At 37.6% G+C, this 21,502-nt stretch overlaps 1 protein-coding gene across 23 annotated transcripts in view; it reads right to left on the reverse strand.

The window, feature by feature from the left end:
• KCNMA1 (potassium calcium-activated channel subfamily M alpha 1) overlaps nucleotides 1-21,502 on the reverse strand; it is a 571,036-nt gene that overhangs the window by 114,524 nt on the left and 435,010 nt on the right. For 12 of the 23 annotated variants that reach the window (XM_060769087.2, XM_060769090.2, XM_060769088.2 and 9 more), the window contains one exon: nucleotides 9,590-9,763. The exons of 10 other annotated variants lie outside the window; for them this stretch is intronic. In XM_060769087.2, the coding sequence (XP_060625070.1) occupies nucleotides 9,590-9,763 (174 nt within the window). Of the gene's footprint in view, nucleotides 1-9,589; nucleotides 9,764-16,944; nucleotides 17,961-21,502 lie in introns of those variants that run through there. One more of the 23 variants, XM_060769110.2, reaches the window with a different exon arrangement.

Here is a 21,502-nt window from a genome sequence, read left to right on the forward strand (position 1 = left end):
AGATGCCAAACGGTATTCAATTTAGAGTGAAGGAGAAGGGGGAGGAATCTGTCCTAAAACTGGTGCATGGAGCTTCCCTGAACACTTGATGTACTTTCTCAATCTTGCAGCTGTTTCTAAAAGCTTCCTCCCAAAGGCACATTTAGGACTAAATTAAATGTAACTTTGACTTAATTAACGTTTTAAATGATAATGAACACAATGTAGATTCACAGGAAGCATTTATATTGTGTTGTAAAAATGGATAAAATTTTAATAACTCTTTGTTAATAAGTGATGTCTCTCCAGACCTGTAAAGCCTAAGGCAGTCCAACGCTCTACTCTAAGGTCTAATCTAGGTTCCCTAATGCAGGTGGAAGAAAGAGGCAGAAGTCTGGCTTGACATTTGCTCTAAGCCTGCTTTGGATCAGGGCTCTGCTTGTTCATAAGTACTTTATTTCATATAAGTAAAGGTCAGAATTTGGGCTCAAGGCAGGGCTACGACAGAAACGTTCAAGAGGAAACCGAGCTAGTCCTGGCATCTGTCGCTTGAGATAGCTCAGGAGAAGGAGAGACGGAGAGCTAACTGGCTAGCATCTGTCCTACACCGAGGAGGTAACAGGGAGAATCTGCTGCCTGGTGGTAAGAAACTGTCAGGGTGAGTTTCATGACAACCAGCCACACTCAGGAAATAAAAATGCAAACATAATTTCCATGTCACCTTGCATAAGGCCCTCTCTGAAACTTGCTCCACGGGCTGAAGACAGCTTTCCCCCCCTTAGCCTGTCCCCATCAAGGCAATCCATTCACTAGTCACTTTCCTGTGACCCTGGTAAGAAACACTACCCAAAATAAAGGCCTAAAGGGATTTCTCAAAAAGACTTCTCTTTGCTTCTTCCGTGCTCCTCACTTTGCAACCAACTCTTAGAAAGATTTGCTATAAAACTTAGGAGCATTTGCATCTTGCGCTGAAACAGCTACATATATTCCCAGAACTACAGGCATCACAAACCATCAAAATATCTTTCTGCCAACATCAACAACCTGAGCCAGCCAGCCCACTTTGACCTTCAACAAAACGTTTTCCTTACTCATACGTTCTACTAATTGTAATAATCAATCAAAACACATATTTGTTCTTTGATTGGACAACAAAATGCAGCTGGGTGGCAGTTCTGTCCCCTGACTACTTGCATTCCCGCAATATCCTTTCTTTGAATCTGTTATCAACACAAGAATGTGTGCCCAATTATACACCTGAAATACATACACAATGACTAAAGATAAAAAATAAAAATTTGGGATACACACACAGAGAGATACATATATATAATGTCAGGAATGACTTGAGAAACTACAAGTCACTTCTGGTGTGAGAGAATTGGCCATCTGCAAGGATGTTGCCCAGGGGGTGCCTGGATGTTTTACCTTCCTGTGGAAGACTTCTCTCATATCCCTGCATGAGAACCTGAAACTGATAGAAGGGAACTCACCTGATCCCCGGATTCGAAATGCTGACCTTTCAGTCAGCAGCCCTGCTGGCACAAGGGTTTAACCCATTGCGCCACTGGGAACTTCTGGAACTATATAGAAGGTATTTTAAATGGGGTGAAAAGTAACTAGAACAACCTTATGTATAGCTAATCTTTACAACTCAATCAACCACAGCAGTTAAAAAAGGAAAACAAATTCAAAATTTTGCTGTTGTTTCAGAAATATTCTCTGTGTTATTTCTTCCTCTGAAAGACAAGTGATTGATTTCAAGAGAAATAAAGAATATAACTTTCCCCAAGCATACACAATCTACTATTTTTGCTGCTGTTGCCACAACTGTGACAGGGAAAATTCTTACAACAGGCTTCATACCATTTCTCAGACTGTAAATTGTTCAGGTCAGAGACTTTTTTAATTTACTGATATAAACAACAACACATTTTTCATACTGTAGAAGAGCAGATAGGTGATCACATAGTTGAATTACTCTTTCATACTGACAGTAATTTATTCTGAAGTCAGGACCTCTTGCTCATTTCTTTAATGGCATGATATTCTTTTATTATGGTGATGAAAGTGATGCCTAAACGTTAGGTACACATCAACCAAGCTGTTGCTTGAGCCTTGCGGGTGGCCCTTAATGCTGCTAGCAGTTTGTAATAGGATCGTAAAAATGCACATACTTGAGAAGAAATGGCATTCAGGTCAGAGGGTTAACTAATAAAGCAACATGTAGATCCCAGACAAAATCCCATTGGTATGTCAACCAAAGTCAAAACTACTGGATTACTAGATGAGAGTATTACACATACCCTCCCCTCCTTTCCTTCAGTCAAACCATATTTTCCAATATAAAATGAAAATAAGGGATACTGAAAGGAAGCTTGTCGATACAAAATGCTTATAAAAATGTTAAATTATAGAATTGCTGGCAAGGTATTTTTCCAAAGTAGGAATGTTGACAATCTAGGTCTAATTTAAGGTTCAATAATTACTATCAAAAATGCGAACAGGAGAAGGGATGTCAGATTTGTCTACTGACTGGTAATTTTATTTCTTTCCTAACAGCCTTTTATTCATGGGAAATTGAAATAATTATTATTGATATTAAGAGAATAGGACAACCAAGAAGCACTCTCCTTTATAAAAGTCACAAGTCCCAAGTCCCATCTCAGCTTTCTTTCTGCTTTGCCTCTCCCCTTGTGCTGAAACGGTAAGGAAGAGATGGATTTGCAGAATCTCAGACAAGGCTGAAAATCTTAAAGGCCAACCATCTAATACATATTTACTAGAGAGTAAGTCCTACTAACGACAGTGTGACTTTTGTTCAAATAGACACACATACAAGACTTTGCTTCAAGGGAAATGCAACCAACTGATAGCTAACAGGGTACGACAAAATGTCACAGAATAAGAAGGAATCGTTTTTGTATGTTTTGAGAAGAAACTAAGCCTAAGCATTTTCATTACTTATCTTTTTACTATAACTTTAACATCTCTGCAATATCCATGTAATGCCATGTCAACAGCTGACACACTGCTCCCTAAGCTTCTATTTCAGCAAGAAAGAGGTTGAGGTCCCATCGGCTTTCTTTCCAAAGGTCAGGTATTTGTGCAACATATACTTCATGATTTGTCTATCTACAGGTTTGATTTAATATGATTTTTATTCTCTGAACTTGCATGAATTTTCTTTTTTACATTATACTCATTAAGGTAATATCAGGCCAACATAATGCTAATTTTCCAAGTTGGTTATCTGATAAAACCTGAATTAGGAAAACACGACTATCTGATTATATTTTTTTCATAGCTTCTTATAAGATTTTCCTGAACAGTTAGGAGTCATCTCAGTTTTCTTTCTTGACATTTGCACATCACCATCTTCAACCATTTCTCCTGCTTATTTTTGTCTAAACTTTCCTAGTGTTATTATTCTGTCCAGATTTGTTTTCAAAAAGATACACTGTAAATCCCCCCAATTAAAATACAATATATGGACACAAAAATAAAACACCTGAAAAAAACACTAAAACAATCCTATCCTCAAGTCCTCCCTCCCTTTCCTCCCTTGTATCTCCACCCTTAAAAAAGAATACAAATAGAATAAAATATAAAAATACATAGAACCTTTCAAAAGAATGTATTTTATGATGCTCCTATTTTAATGTGTTTTATTTTATGGATTGCTTTGCTTTTCTAAGGACATTTGTCCCACATGTAAGACATCCCAAGCCCCTTTGGGGAGATGGTGGTGAGGTATATATTATCATTATATTTTTTAAACTAACAAAACTGCTTTTGTTAGTTTTGTTAGATTATCATTATATTATTAGTTTAGGGCGGGCCCTTTTGAATTATCAGCTACAGAGGTCCTCACCTTCCTAAACTACATTTCCCAGAGTTCTGCTGTTGGCAGAAATGTGGGCTGCCCAGTTTAAAGGCCTGGTGTGATAACGTAGTCATACTATTTTGGAAATCTTTTCAGCACTTTTCAAGATAGCTCAAATGTTTTCATATCCTTTTACCTTGCTGAGTGACCACCAGCCTCTCAATTTTTAGAAAAAATATGTTTCTACCTAGCAGCTCAACTGTGTTACGGTGTCATCCACACAGGGACAAGGACAAGATCATTCATACAAAGCCAATATCCTTAATACAACAGCAGTGAAATTTGGTTGTTGCATGAAATTGCAGCTGTCACCCTCTTTCACTTATTCTAACAGGCAGAAGGGATGTTAAATGGCTCATGGAGAACCCACTAGAAATAGTCCCTGTGATTGTTTACACCTATCAGTATAAAGGGGATCTCTGGTAATTGCACAGGAATGCTATGTGCCAGGCACCAGAATTATGTCATAATCAACATTAAACATAATAATGCATGTAATTATCAGAACAGGCAAGTTGCTCTTAATTTTTCCCCTCTTTTTTTGCAAGTCTGCTTTAAACATTCCTATATAAATGGGGTGGGCATAATGTAGCCCATGGACCATTCAGGCAGTTCTGTACCTCATATTGTCCTGCCACCACTGCTGCTTTTCATTTTAAACAATACCGTGCTACATAGAAAAAGTATCTGAAACAAATGAGATGTGGGGAATGTGATTTGATGGTGGAGAAAAGATTGTTTAAAGGTTGGAGGAGAATCAAAAATTCCTTTAAACACTTCCTTCAAAGTAAAAAATGATATAGCCTGGAAGCACCAGCTTTGTGGACTATATAACATCCTAACAGATCCATAGCAGATCTGGGCATCTTGATATTTTCACCCAGAGTAACAACCTTTAGCTTTACATGATGTGCACGTTTCATAAACCTCATGTCTTCAGCTGTGGGGAGATAGGAAAGTAACATGTTTAAATGAATAAATCAAATAAGAGTCAAAGTATATCGAAGCAATCCCCATTAAAGAGGATGGTAGCTGAAGACGAGGAGTTCTCTTGCACAGTTCCCATTCATTGCAATGGAGCTATGTTGGGGAATTTCTCACAGAATGGTGGCTAATGTGATATGGCTTTTTAAAAAAACAGAATTCAGTTATTTCAGCAACAACAACAACATTATGTTCAAAAATAGGGAAAAAACAAAGAGAAGCAAATGATAGAGGAGAGGGAGAGAGAAAGAGAGGAGATGAAAGGCACATTAAGAGATCTCAGAGGCACACACAGAATTCATGGGGTGGAGGGAGGGGTGTGTGACCAAAGCCAACCCTGTAATAGTATAATGACCTTTAATGAGTGTCTTGGGAAACAATACAGTCTTAGCATGAAAGAAAAAGGGCAAAAGCAATCATGGTTCTGCTGACACTAATTCAAAATGATTTTCAGAACAACTGAAGAATGTAAGAGAGGTAATCTGATCCACCCATCTGACCTCACTTTGATTCCAGGGCCTTACTGCCGCCATTTCTAATTGTCAAGTATACCACATTTCACATATGCTCATATTTAATGAAAAGCCAACTCTCACCACTCCTCTTTGAACTAACCAGCCCTTGTCAAGATGGGCATTGTCTGGCCTCTTTTCACGAGAAGGAAAACACTGATTTCTATTGAAGCCCTGCCAGTGGGATTTCAAGGATGTGTGAGTGAATATGGAGATAGAGATATTACAACTGGAGACACCTCCAGGATTAATCAGCTAGCATTGCTTTACAAAGGACACAGATTGATATTGATGTGTGAATTGTTTCTTCCTGACCATCAAAGGTGAGGGATCTCACACAGTGAATGAAATTTGTTTTACTGTGATGACATGATGATGAATAGCAAGTAAAAGGCAAGTAAAGAATGCAAAGTACCTCCCAAACCAACAATACCACCTTTATGTCTGAATGATAATGTGTGGTTAACATGGTTTTCAAAGGCATTACTTGGCAGAAGAGAGAATGATGTCACAAGCAACTTGCTTATTTGGTGGAAGAGATCATGAAATCCAAAATAGAATGTTCCTTCCCAGTTTCCACAGTTAGTACTAAAAATGAAAAGCGATACTGGCAGATACATATGAGTATGTATATATAACCTGCTATGAACTTATAAACATCCTAATGAGGAGCTGGGTATAGGTGAGGAAAGATAATTCATTACAAGGCACTCAGGCAGAGTTTACTAAGCAGAGTTTGCGGAACAGATATGCTTTCTGTTTATGACATGTCCTTCTCAAAGAAGTCCATCTAGACCAGTAGTTCTCAACCTGGGGTCCCCAGATGTTTTTGGCTTAGAAATCCCAGCCAGTTTACCATCTGTTAGGATTTTTGGGAGCTGAAGGCCAAAAACATCTGGGGACCCCAGGTTGAGAACCACTGATCTAGACTTTTTCAACATTTTGGTGCCAAGTTTCAATGAACTGGGAGCCTCATTTTAGCAAAATCAGAACAAAGTGATTTATGTATTTCTTTATTAGGTAAAGGTAAAGGTTTTTCCCTGACATTAAGTCCAATCATGTCCGACTCTGGGGGTTGGTGCTCATCTCAATTTCTAAGCCGAAGAGCCGGCATTGTCTGTAGACACCTCCAAGGTCATATGGCCGGCATGACTGCATGGAGCACCATTACCTTCCCGCCGGAATGGTACCTATTGATCTACTCACATATGCATGTTTTCAAACTGCTAGGTTGCAGAAGCTGAGGGCTGACAGCAGAAGCTCACCCCATTCCCTGGATTCGAACCTGCGACCTTTCGGTCAGCAAGTTTAGCAGCTCAGTGCTTTAACCCACTAATTTTATTCTTAATTGAGAGATTTATTTTCCAAGATCCTGGTGATCCATCACACACATATGAAAAGTAACCAAGTGTTAGTTAAGCTCTTTCTGGTAAGAATTCTGATGGATACCCTAAAAACAGAGGAAAAAAGCAACAAGCAGATGCAAAAAAGGAGGGAAGCAGTCAGTAATGGCAAACTTTCACCATTAGTTTAATCTTTATCTCTGCTCATCCTATCTTTCACTGGTTAACTAAAATTTCTGAAAAACTGAGGTGAGAGAAGCAAAGGCAACTGCCTGCTAGGAAGAGATAATACAGGGTTAGTCAAAATGAATAGGACAATAAGATGGTTTAAGGCAATAATATTGGCCTATTCATTTTGACTAACCCTGTATAATCATAAGTAATTCATAGGCAGAGAACAGTGGTCAATGGCTCTTTGCCTGCCTGCCTGTTACCTTCCCCAGAATGGTACCAATTTGGAGTGAAACATTGTTTCAGGAAATTATGGGCACGTAGGTATGACACTTTTAGAAAGTGAAAAGCCAACCACAACCTATCTTTTCATAGAAAAAAAATCAATTGGACAATAGAGATGCATCCAGAATGTAGCCCCTCTTGAGATAATCCAATTAATCATGTCAGCTTGTGTATGAGTTGATATTTGCCCAGAGGAAAAAAATGTAATGGTGTTGTATTTTAAAACACATATTCCCAATAAACTGCAAAAACTGCACAATAAGGTAATTCAAGATCTTGATCTGCAGATGAAACCAAATCAATATTTATGCTACAAACAGCTTTCAAAAAGAGGCTATACCATAAATATTTGGACTAACCATCTTTCCTGAGTTCTGCTACATGAGAGAAGAGCTGTGAACGAAAGCATGAATTATCTGAAATGCAACCAAGGAACTGGTATATTCCAAGATGAGAGAGTAAAAAAAATTCTTAGTTTTTGTTTGTAATAGGTTTTTGTTTGTAAAAGGTTTTTGTTTGTAATAGAGGGGTGGAATAGGGAATAATTTTCTGTCAAGACCTGTATTCTCTTAGAAGTCAACCATCCCAAGCTGCCTCTGGCAGTAGGCAGAACAAGAGCCAGTAATGGGTGGATCCAAACTGACCTCCACACTCTTTGTTTCTTCACCTCATTGTAGTTTTTGTTATCTCAGTGACAAAAGATAGGACTCTGTTAATAAATTTGATAGAAACTCCTCATTCATGGGGAATAATTACAGAAATAGGTTTCTGTTCCTGTCAACATAGGCTGGATAGAGTGGAGCATGTGTACAGCCCTGGATATCTAAGGAACTCACTGACTTATTACACATCAACTTCAGGTGACCTAATACCACTTGTTCCTCTAAGATGCTGGACACAACTCCAGATTTGCTTTAGACCAAAATAATTATGCCAAATTTATGTTTTGCATGAATAACTTTTCCACCAGGTGTAGGCATGCACCACCACCCAGAGAATTAAGAAAAACTTATCAATCTGACAGTTATATCTGAGAATTTTATTTTGTCAAAGGCTACAATTCCCAAGATGGGTCTATGGCAACCTCGAAGAAGAGCTCACAGTTGTTGAAACAACATGTCTTGTGCTGTTGTCACAGTGTTAAGGACACTGTGCCAACTTGAGGGACTATTACTTCAAAACTACTGAACCTTGGACAAGACAAATATGGAACTAGGGTCAAGCAAAAAGGTCAAGATTTGCCATCGTAAGTGGGTATATCTCAGTAATACCATTCATTTTTTATATACAGAAGGCTACAGAGTCAATTTCAGGTAGCAAGAATATGAAGGACCTCTTAGCCAAAGAACCTATGAAGCTTTTGATAAATCTCAGCAGCTAATGCCTGGCTAAAGGAATCTAAGGTATAAGGCAGATTCACATTTCCATGACAGAACATAGACTGGTAGCTCCAGATCATAAAATGGCATCTGCTAGCTCCAGATCCTTCTTGTGCCACTTCTGACATGTTTCCCAACTTTTGCTACACTAGAACATTATGGTCCCAATCCTATTTCAGTCCTGACTAGAACAGATCAACTGAACTCATAATCTGGTTACTTAGGAGTAATCAATGCCATGCCAGCAATTCCTTGTCAGAACAAAGTTATATTAGTTGCAGAGATGACGTATTCATTATTGGGGACTTTAGTGTTACTCCCTGACACACACAGAGACAACCAATATGAAAAACAATATTAGCTATGGGGTCCCTTGCTCGTTGAAAATATATATATATATATATATATATATATATCCATCTCACAAGGTGACAGTTAATATACTTTGAGGCAGAATTATCTAGTGGAAACATTGTTTATCACTTCTACCAACTCCATAACGATGCCAGCAAAGCTAAATATACATAGCCAAACTATGCTACTTGGCCAAAATAAAAAAATGGGTCATTTGCAGAGGGTCCTTCATGTTAGACAGGATTTTCAGGTTGTGCACAGGTCAAAATGATTCCAAATGTGTCGTAAACTTCAATTGAAACTTTATCTAGTCTATTGTCCACCTGCTTCTTTTACTACACCTGCTAAGAAAGCATTTAACAGCCAATATACTGCACATATGATTTGAAACAAAACATCAGAAACCCCAAATGTGTAGCCAAAATGTTGGTTTTTTTTCCCCTTCTGAAAAGATCACAAGCACCTGGAACAGCAACAATTAATAAAAATACTGCATTTTTAAGAAGTCCCTTACAAAATATATAAATACAGAACTATATAAATTAAAGAAATTATAGCGCAGTGGAAGGATGTGCCAACCCAATTTGCTTAAACAAAAATCCCCAAAACAATAGAACCACGATGTACGACACAGGACAGGGATGATACCACAGACACTACAGACATGGAACAGCATGTGCTGGTGTTAAAACTTACAGGCACGTAAACTGGTGGAGCAATCATTAACAGAGACAGAAGAAAGTGGGAAGGCTCTCTCAAGGGTGTCCATGTTACTATGCACACTGCCTGACATGCAAGAGCAGTCACGCTCAGAGCGTCCGCAATCAAAACAACATGCCAGTTTGATTCTCTTGTAGATGGACATCTTGGCTATAACCATGGGTTGGATGGGAGGAGAGGAAGAGCAGCAGGTTAATGGAAAGGTTAGAGATAACAATGCAGCTGGAAGGTCATTTAAGGGATTTAAGATACAGGCCTTAGTTTATGACAGTCTTGACCCAGAAAAAAAGAAAATCATTCTGATTATCAGTCACACTCTGGTTGTACATCAAATGTAAAATGAAAGATAAATGGTTCTTTATATTCTATTTAGGGGTGAAGCAGGACAAATTATTGTTTTGAACAAAGGGAAAATAAAAAGAATCAAATAAAGGCAGAAAATTGAAAAGACTCTCCACCCCCTTGCTGACACTATAACAATCCAGGGGGGAAAACTGGAGGGGGGTGGTGCCAATTATGAAAATTATTTCAGTCTAGGCTGCTTCTTTAGCTACATTGAGCCTTGACAATATTTTTTTTCTTTTTCTCAGAATTAAACAATGTCCAAGAAGATCATAATTCCATTTAATGAGTATAAATCTTTTAGGAAAAAAGACAAATTTGAATGAATATCAAATTCTGTCCCTGTAAGAGATGCTGCAACTAACAGCAAAAACGTTCAACATTTAAGGCAGTTCACATGTAAGGCATCACCGCAGCACACTAAATATGGGTCCAGTGGAACATGATGAAACAATCATTATCCTCATCCTCCTCTCTCTTTGGTACATATCAATACACTTCAGTCCTGCAACCACCACAAGAGAGCAAGCTGAAAAGCCATCAAAAAGGATCAAGACATTTTTAGTCATACTGACGGAGCTTAATGTAAATTGACAGCTATCAAATTTGAAGTCACTTCAGATTTAATCTTTTCAAACATGTTGTCTTTGCAAAAGCCTAATTTGTTCAATTCTTTTAAAATACTTTTCAAGTAATGCATGAAAGTGAAACAAAAGGGCATCTTACAATTGTTTCCCATGTGGCACTGGACCATATTTATTGGTAATGGCTTAGCATGGACTAATTTAATTTTAGTGACATTGAAACAGATTGCTGGCAGCCAAAAAAACACAAACCTTAAAGAGCAGATGTGGCCAAAAAGTAAAATAAATAAATAAAATTAGCTTGTAATCTTACATAGATGTAATCATAATTTCATGATAATTTAAAACATTTCCCATTGGCTTTTTTTTTCACCAAGAAAAGAGGATATAAATCACCCCAAATGGGTCAAGCCCTGTTCTAAGGCCTCTATGACTTGCTGTACACAGTATATTTGTCAAGCAAGGGAAAACATTATGGTTGTGGGAAAACAGGCACTGAGGGAGATGAATGAGTGATTTCTTTAGCAGTGACTCCGTTCCTCTAAACCTTCACTTGCATTTCATGTGGCATGTGCTCTTAGCATTCTCTTTGAGTTACCTTGCAGCTGTTCAGATATGTCAACATGCAACATCAGGCTTCATCAGCACACCATAGATCATATTCCAGTGCTTGATTTATAAAATAACTGGGGTTCTAGTACAGCTTTTGATAGGTAGCTGTTCAGACTACCAAAATAGTTCAAAGTATAGAGCAGTTTCCACCTCTCCCTTCCCACATTTCTTTTTCTTCCCAACTCCATAAAAGGTGCTGGAGGAACCAGATCAAATATTTATTTGGTCAGCAAGATGATCTTTGTCCAAACATTACTACTTTTTTTAAAAAAAATAGCTCTTTTTGCTTCTCAAGGAAACATTTCTACTAATCAAATGCTGTAGTAAAACCAAAGTAACCACCAGTTTTATCTGTTTTGATTTTGGTTAGTAACAGTCCCTGGTATTCATTTTCATCCAAGCTGTATTTTGTCAAAATGCAGTAATAGAATCAGACATCGGGGAAGGGGTAAACAGGAGAGGATAACAAATAAGAACCATTTTCTTCAACAAGAATTTATATTATTAAGCTCAATAATGGAACGGGAACAAGGCATATTTTAAGATCCAATGCATTTCAGGGACTGTTTTTAATTATCGCTATCAGTTACTCTGGAGACCATGCATCATTATATAATTCATTTTGTTAACATGCAGGAAACAGTCTTAAATCTGTGAACAAACTTGTCAGACTGATTTGCTATGAAGTTTTTCATTAATCATTACATGAGCAATCACATATCAGAGAAACACAGTTTGTAAGGCAACATGCTTATTACTCTTCCTTCATTCCTGTTAACACAATCATTTTGCATCCACACCGAAGAGAAGAGGGAAGTAAATATTTTAAATACACCCACACATTGCACATAGAACAAGATGGCATATTAGAGATAATGGTTGCTGAACATATTAAGACATGATGGAATGAGTAAAGATTGTGCAGCCAGACACACACAGTTTCCCATTAAACCACCATAAATGTTAATTGAATATGGCAATCAGCAGAAAGAAAGGGGGATCTTCTGTGCAGCTTCAATAATCTGGATGTCGTGGTACTCATGCCACGTTTGAAAACTCCGCAGGAGTCAACTATTCTCAATTACAACTTTGGAAGAAGTCATCTGGACACTACGCAACACTGTTAATTTGTCAAGTAGGGTAAACCGGAATAAAGGCTCCTTCTCTGCTGATTACCTCTCTTTTTGTGACCATTGTCTCTCCAATGTTACCACTCCTCTGCTTCACTGGTGCATAATCATCAATGGTAACAAAAAGTAGGTCTATCACGACATCTAGTGGATCTATACCAAACAGCAGTTGACGAAAGAAAACTTGGTTTTTGGTGTATTTGTTGTTTGTTTGTTTTTTTGTTTTTTCTGCTTGAGGTGAATAAAATAAAAGGGGGAGGGAGAGCTGCACTATCATTAAGAATTGAAATAGATACTATGTCGTTTCAATTCAGCTTTTCTTATGATCCACAGCAAGAGGTAAATGACAACAAAGGGAAAAGTTTGAAATTGAAACAAACAAATTATGACCACAACAGAATTGCAATGTTAAGGGAACAGCTAGATTGATTTAATTTGCCTTTTGGTGATGTTGGTTAAGACCACTAGCCTAAGGAATTGCAAAGGGTTCCCCACAGCACAGTTTCAGCCTTGAAAAAATACAGCAGTATGTCTTAAAACTGATTGTGATGGTTGATTTGCTCTGTACTGAAAAGGCAGCCCCCCCCCCACCAATTCCACAGTATGCTAGTAAACCCAAAAATTGTCCATCAGACTGTCTGTGCTCCTTTCACTATTTTCTTTGAAAAGTTCTAACTTGAAATCATGTTAGTTAAAAGGATTGCTATTTCCCATCACTTGCCTGCTGTCAAGCTTCTGCAGTCACTTAACTACAGGAGGACAAAAAGGAGCAGATTGGCCTTTCTATTGTAGAGTAGTTTCCCTAATGTTTTTAATATGCTTACATAAAATGTTTAAGAAAATGATTAAATTTTGGATATTCATTTTCTTTCTTTCATTATATGTTAATAATACACTTAAAATAAATATTTACATTTATGTTTTAACTGCAGAACTAAATGCCATGGAGACCTCATCACCATGTCAGTAAAAGCCTACTTAATAAAGTATTTGAATATTTTTTAAAGAAACAGGCCTTACACTGTATAAGGTCATTACTGCATGAAGTCACCATCCCACAGCACCCCCATGACCTGGGATAACAGCTACTTATAGACATTATCACTGTCTTCATTGCACTGCTGCATGACTGCCAAGCTTTGGCAGTGGGAGGCTGCACTTCTGAGAGAGTGGAGTAACACTGCTCTCTTACTGTGCCACTTCTCCCCTTCCATTTTTCTCTTTTAAAAATATTTGTTTGTAATTGCATATGCTTTTAAAAACATTATTTGCAGTTAAGAAGTGTTGTGTAAAAATATAATTTTACAATGACGGATGAGGACAGTATGTGTCCACAAAGGTGCCCAAACCTCATCTCACCAGGTAAGACCTGGGACTGTGGTGGCTTATTGAGGGCCTTTGCCCTTGAAGAGCTGGAGACTGCTTCACTGTGGCAAGGCAGCACACCAGCAACAAGTATCGCACACCATCAGCGGTAGGAACGTTATGTACTTTCTATACAAAAAATCATGTTTGCTGCACAAAAATTCTGCACAAAAAGATACACATTTTGTTCAGAATAAGTCTTGATTCGCAAACAGATATCAAAAGCTGCAATTTTGAAGACTTGAAGACACTGAATCCAATTGTTCTTTACTGTTACATTAGTAATTCTCAAGATGGCAAGGAGGAGCAATCCACTACAGTTGGGTTTAACACACACACACACTCTAGGAATGTCCAAATCCACTATTCTTTTTCAGTTGGGTCCCTGTCCCCTTCTCCAACAGGTTCTTTCTGGGATGGCAGGAGGAGCAATCCATGCCCTCCCTAGAAACAATAACAAAAAAATACTTGTTAAGTAAAAGTTGTTCTGCGAATTTAGGTCAGTTAAGACTTGATAAGAAAATTGTTGGAGGAGGAGGCAGGGGCTTAATGACTCAACTGAAAAAAACATTGGATTCTGATATTCCCTGGGTACACTTGTGGGAGCTATCCAATCATAGTGGATTGCTCCTACTGCCATCCCAGAATGAACCTTCCTGGTAAGTCCAGTTTCTCACTCTGGGATGAAACTATTTACCTATAGTTAGTGAGAAAGGCCAATAATGTCTTTCCCCTCTGGGAATTTGGGAAATGAATTCTAATTTCCAAGAACAGAATTCAGATTTACTCCCCGCCCCTGCCCAAAAAAACCTGCCAATTCTTACATGGATTCTCCCTCATTCCTTTCCTGTGTGTGCATGTGTGTGTGCATGCATGCATGCAAATAAGAGAAGATATGTCAGATAATGAGAAATACTGAGGGCCAATGTCCTGAAAAGTGAGCTCAGGACGTTATATAAATATAGTAAATAAATAAATAAACAAACAGAGAGAGGATTAAACCCAAAACAATCACACTAGTGAATTCCTTTTGCATTTTGTGTAAGATAAGGATGATCACCTTGAACTGATGGGCTGACTTGTGTGAGCTCTGAATTGTTCGTGGCTGGTAAGTCTAAAATATAATTGATTACTGAATGAGAATATATATGTAAGATTACATGTGATCATGTCCTTTTGAGAAATGCCACAGATGTACTTTCACTGGCAGATCAGGCTATGCCATGCAAAGAGCCCAGGTTAAGAGGTGTGTACACATTAATTTTAACCTTCCATGCTATAACTCTTTCCTAAACCCTAGGAGATATGATTCCTTTCTACAATGAGCCACACAAATTTGGATAGATATTTTTATTATGGAAATTATCCAATTATCATTCATAAATCTGAAGTGAACACATGGCAATGCCTCAGGTTTCCAACTAACAATGAGACTGAAAAATGTAAAATGATTGAAATATTTGGCAAATCTAATTTCCTATGGTTCATTCCAACAGCTTTATATTAAACTTTGTATGAATCATCATCACTTCATTATTTCTAGGAATAAGTTTTTAAAGCCCCTATTTTCCTTTAAATCTGCTGCAGTTAGAAATTCTTTAGGATAATCTACATGTTACATTAAACTGTGTCTTTGCATGCATTTATGTATGTATTTCAATGAAAACACAGAAAAGGCCCTGATTTGCATTTGAATTGGCATGTAGACACTTTGCCCCTACACCACAGACCTATTTGGCTACTATTTGGCATGGGATGGAAGTGAATAAAGGTACCAGATACCAATAGTAGTTTGGTCATCTAGTAGAGGGGATTTCATTACGATTACAGTAAGGGGAAAAGGATTGATTCCCTTCCATTTCAGCTCTGATTTCAGTTAAAATGTACCTCCTTCCCCAAAGGACTATTTTAAAAGCACGCAAACATACCCAAATGCAATGATGCATTTACAGAAAGGTAGAGTCTGGTCTTAAATTGTTGTTTTTAAATTGTATTCCAAAAGGATACCGCTTTAACTAAGGTTGTTTTAAAATTTAGAATATCCAGAATATTCTGTATATTATATACATTTCGAAAAATTATTTCATATGGTCAACTCAATCAGAAATCTAGGATTAGCAGCCACTAATTGTTAAACATATAATTGGTTACAAATTAAGACCAACTAGGAGAAGTCCCAGGAAATGTCATAGTACAGAAATTTTGTTTAAGCAAAATAATTTTAATATATATCCCTGTTTAAAATGTTTGTTAAGATGAAAGGAGGCCACACTCCGTTGGAGTGTAACGCTAGCACAAAAACTATTGTGGAAATAGTTGCGCTATCTGAGATTGCATATCAGCAGTCCCCACTGCTTCTTAGTCATGATGATATGCATCAATCATGACTTTTTTTTTACAAAAAAACCCCTCTCTCATGACCTTAGATTCTAGGCAGTGATCTAAGGTGCATCTATACTGTAGATTAAATATGGTTTGGTACCACTTTCACTGCCTTGGTGAAATAATATGTAGTCATGCAGTTTAGTGAGGTAGCAGACACTTTGGTTGAGACTAAAAACTTTGTAAGATTATGCCTCCGATGATTCCATCTCAGCAATACATAGCACTTAAAGTAGTGTCAAACTGCATTTATTCTACAGTGTAGATGCACTCCTAGATACTGAAGCTAGATACCCAGTAGTGTCAGTGAAGAAAGCACACTGCCTAACTATTGCAAGTCCAGGTTCAAGATTTGGGAGGTTTTATGCCAAAGATGCTAGAGACCCTCAAACTAGACAATTCATAATGGATCCTGGGTATAGCCTTAGCAACATAGACCTTCAAATGCTCCACAATCTGTGGAGCTCTGTAAGTTCTTGTGAAAGATGAAAAAGAGAAAATCTTACAGCCAAAATCCTATTCCTTAAAGCTTTCCACTTAACAAATACGGAATGGAGTCTCTCTGGGGGCTCATCTACACTGGGATACAATGCAGTTTGGAACCGTGTATCAGTGTAGACACATATAATGCAATTTAATGGCTTTGAACTGAATTACATGAGTCTACACAGACAATATAATGCAATTCCATTATATGGAGCCTGAGAGGGAGGTCCTGAATGGAAGCATACGGAGGTTTTAGTTTAGTTTGGAGCAAGCTGCTCAACAGGATCACTCCTCACTGTTGTATCACCAGTCCTGTCTTGCTGCTCCAAGCCCCATGAGTTCCCACAGGTAACTAAAACACGACAATTGACCAACTGGACTGATTTGGACCCAATCAGTCCAAATCAGTCCAGTTATGTGGAAGTATTATGTGGAAGTAATATGTGGAAGTATTATATCTAGATTAGGTTCCACTGTGGTATCATAATCATGGAAGAAACACTTTTCTATTAGTTGCTCCTTTTGAGTCTTGAGGAACACTAAAATATCCCAGTCATCTGAGCAGTATTTTACTGTGAAGCTTCCTATCATAAGATTGGTATCTGTGTAAACAAAGTAATACAACTTCTGCCCATCTGATTAAGACATTTAACATTCTCCAAGCCAAGCGGACACTTACCATTCCCCTATATCTGTGGGACATATATAGTCCCAAAAATAGTTCCGACTGGAGTAGACACAATGTATTACCTCAACTTTCATTAAAAAATGGACTTAAAATGATTTAGTAGATATACTCTAGTTAAACCTAGGAATCTGATTGATGTCACAAACAATGACATGTCACCCTTGTACATTGTGCTGATCTGCATAACAGAAGGGGCTAATAATATACCTACAATACAAATTTATAATGGCTGAGAATCTCTTAGAGATTTCTTAACCCTGCTTAGCGCTGAAATGCTTGGGGTTCCCTAGACAAGAGAAAATTACTGTTAAATAAATTTGATGATATAGACATGCTCCAAGTATAACATTTTGAAGACATGTTCAGTAACAAATTTTGTTTAAATGACTGAATAAGAAACATAGGTTGCAATTTTTCCCAGCTATTCCCTAATAACAGGACATTAGAAATGTTTGAAGGTTTATAGATGAAACATACATTTGATTTGCAACTAGGAAAAAGTACAGTTGGTTGGAAGTGGAGGTGGGGAGACAGAAAAGGCCAGAGGAAAACAAGCTGAAAGACTGCTGTATTTTCTTCAACATCACCCTGACCCACGTGGGCATAAAGAATGAGAAAGGTGTAGGTGTGAGACACCACTGCTACATGCAACATAAAAGAATTAGAATACTGAACAAATGAATACTCTCTACTGGAAGAAAGACAGGTTGGATTGCACTCTGGGCTACAGGGAACCCGTTTTTACTCACAATATATCACTATCAGTTTGTAGTTAAAATATAGTAGGGGGCGTGTTCCAAGGCAGCAAGAGGAAAAAATAAATCAAAACATTGTAAATTATCACAGATCAATGCAATATCCTTCAAGCATATCAGTGTACACATAATCTGTACCTCATGGTTTCAAGAGCCACCTTTGGGAAGGAAGAATCATGGCTGAGGGGAAAATGGTTAGCAAAGGAGAAGAAGAAAAGACTACACACAGCATCCAGTGTTGCACTTTCGTATCAGGGTCACTGTGACAAATATCATCCAGTTGCATAATCTTAGTCAATTATAATGTGCATTTTACAATCACTATTAGCCAACATAGTCAATCAGCATATATTTGCATATGGATAAAAACAGTTCTTCAGGGAAAAAAACCAATAACCCATGCTTTCTTTATATTTAGATAATGCAAACACATTTCAAAGAACAGGCCATCAGGACACATCTCCTCCTGTATGTGAGAGAAGGGAGGATCTATCTTCTAAGCACCCACAGTTTTTGTAAGAGTTTTATATTATAATGTATTTAACACTATTAGCCTGGGGATAGAAATGGAAATAATATCCACAGTTATTTGTTTTTAGGTTAAATATGGGTCTGCTGACACTCAGGAAACTTGGTTAAGTGGAGAATAGAAAGAATTATGTGAAGTTTTTGTCTTGAAAGGGGTTTTTTGGGTGGAAATTATTTTGCACAGAAATGAACATATGTTCTTTGTATAATAATTGAGTTTAAGTTTACATATACAAATTTTGGTTAAAATGCCCCATTGGATTCTCTGTGTGTGTGGGTGGGTGCACGCATCGCATGATAAAAATGGCTATTTATTACACAAAATACTGCATGCGCATGCACATACACACACACAAATAGTCACTAGTTTCTGTGGGACTGCTTTTATTTTTCACAAAAAAATGAGCCATTTCACACAAAAACATAATGTGTGCCTATCTGGAAACATAATGATTCCTTGTAAAAAAAACCAACATAACCTTTTCTGCACAGAATAATGTTCCATAACAGAATATGATTTGTGAATAATGGACAAGGATTGCTTAGAAATATTCATTTTCCGTGCAGAATAGAAAAAAAATGGGAAATTATTCAGCCTGACTTTTGAAGATGAAACAGTTGGATATTGACCTCTCTAATGTAGAGAACCTGTTTAAACAGACGAAGGGGTGTTTAATAGATTTGTCTGGCTGATGAACAAAATGCTGTAGCCTTGATCACAATACATTATCTGTATTCATATTAGCAAGGGGAAACCAGAATTTCTTCCTAGAAAATGTCAATTAAATTGAAACAAGAAGAACACAAGTAAAATATATTACAAGGTTACTGCAATAATCTGGAGCACAGGATTTTCATAGCAGAACTTTTGAAAAATATAACATAAAAATATGCAGATTATACAAGGAAGATGGCAGGCAGAGAAGAGAGAAAAGATCTGTGAAAGGAAAGCACAGTTACTCTAATTATCTCTGGCTTTGTGGAGCTGCAGAACTGAATTATTAATACTAGGCCTAACAGGTTTGGACAAATAGCTATGTAGGTCAGGCTCACTTTTAGGTCCTGACAATACTGTAGCTAATGTTCAGACAGCATCTGAAGGGAGGTGAAACCTCAGATGCATTATTAAAGAACATGTCTTTCAACTATCATAGGAAGCAGCATGTAATTAATGCCACAATAATTAAGATCTCCATGTAAAGAAATTATTCTTTCACATTTCATTCACCTGTATGCACAGGTTCGTTCTGTTTGCCTTCATTTAATCTTATATGTAAATTCCATCCAGCAGTTCTAATTTTTATTATGGCAATCAAAGCAAAAAACAAAAGTGTGCAGATTGCAGGAAAGTGGAAGGGCCACTGTGTTTGCCATTAAAATTGAAGCTGACAAACTGAATAAGGAATGTACCAAGAAAAGATAGGCATGCTTCCCCCGTGTTTAGTGACATGCTTCTCTCTACACTTGGTCTGTAATCCATGAACAATTAAACCTTGCTGCGCTAAATCAGACTCTTTCTTTTCTGATTGTACTGATATGCAGCATTTATCTAGCTTTTATCAGATGCTTCTAACTATTACCATCATTTGTGAAGTAAGAAATGTAGAAGATAAGGTCCTTGGGTTCAGCCTTAGAAGGTTAGATTAAGGGAGAATGTTGAGCTGATAGATCTATGTTTAGGTGTTGGAGGGCTGATTGACAAAGTTTTACCAGGAAGACTAAAGTAAATCTGATGGTTTCAAGGATTCCTGGGGTTGTTGAGAGGTTTCCAAGTAAGAATATGAGTACTGGTAGACAGACACTGTGTCCAATAATACTTATTCTCCCTGATGATGCAAAGTCACAAAGGGATTCTTGGAATCTCTTCATTTATAAAATGTAGCCATGACACCAGGTCAGCATTTTGCAGCCCTGGATCCCTAGTCTATATAGAGTGGGTGGGAATCATACAATTCCCCCAACATCATAGAATTTCCACCCCAGAAACCCTGGACATCATAATGATATGGGTAGCTAGCTATGGTCCATCAATGTCTGAGGACCTACGTGAGTCTTACCCCCACCTCTTACAAGTGTGCAAGTGTATACATAGTGAAGGTAGTAGGGCTGGGCAGTTTCGTTTCGTAATTTCGTAATTCGTTAAAAATTCGTTATTTTTTTTTATAACGAAGCGATAACGAACCATTCAGGAGCAACTAAAAAACGAAACGAATTTTTAAATTTGTTTCATAATTGTTTTGTATTCGTTTTGTATTCGTTTCGTTATCGTTTTGAAATCGTTTCGTTATTATTTCCGCATGTCTGGGGCAAGTTTTATAGTTGTTGTTTGTTTAATCAGTGAAAAAAAATTATAAATATCACACCAACAGTCAACAACAGAGGGAGAGGGAAGCTTCAGAAGTTCCCCCTGTCCCATTTGGAGGTCTTTTAGCGTATTGCGCGGTCGCGTCCGCCATTAACGAATCGATTCGTAATTGTTTCATAATTGTTTCGTAATTGTTTCGTATTGTTTTTTAATTTACGACATTTCGTAAATATCGAACTTTTTAAAAGAAAAATTTCGGAATTCTTTTAAAAATCGAAACGCAAAAACCCCCAAAAAACGAATTGATTTTAGAAACAAATTTTTCCGTTGTTACGCAGGCCTAGAAGGTAGCTATGGATGTGCAAAGGGTTCCTTAGCAATGGTGTTTGAAAATCATTGCACTAGTGCTCCAAAAAGCACAAAGTGTTTCTTTTGTACAGATATGCTCTATACATATTCATATGTTGTTGAGTTTTCTTTTTATTTATGGGCAATTGTAGAATGCAATATGTTTATAAAATAATAACAATGTTCTGGAAGTACCTCAGTGTCGAACTTATGTGGATTACCCTGAAGTTATCTTGATTAATTTGCAACCTCTTCACATTGTCTGATGTTGCACCGTGAAAAGGAAGGTGTGTGGGGTGGCTCATGGTGCCCCATGCACCCTCCCTCCTCCCCTCATCACACAGAGGAGATGGGAAAGGGTGCA

Source organism: Anolis sagrei, chromosome 3 (assembly GCF_037176765.1).
Source record: "Anolis sagrei isolate rAnoSag1 chromosome 3, rAnoSag1.mat, whole genome shotgun sequence".
NCBI lineage: Eukaryota > Metazoa > Chordata > Lepidosauria > Squamata > Dactyloidae > Anolis > Anolis sagrei.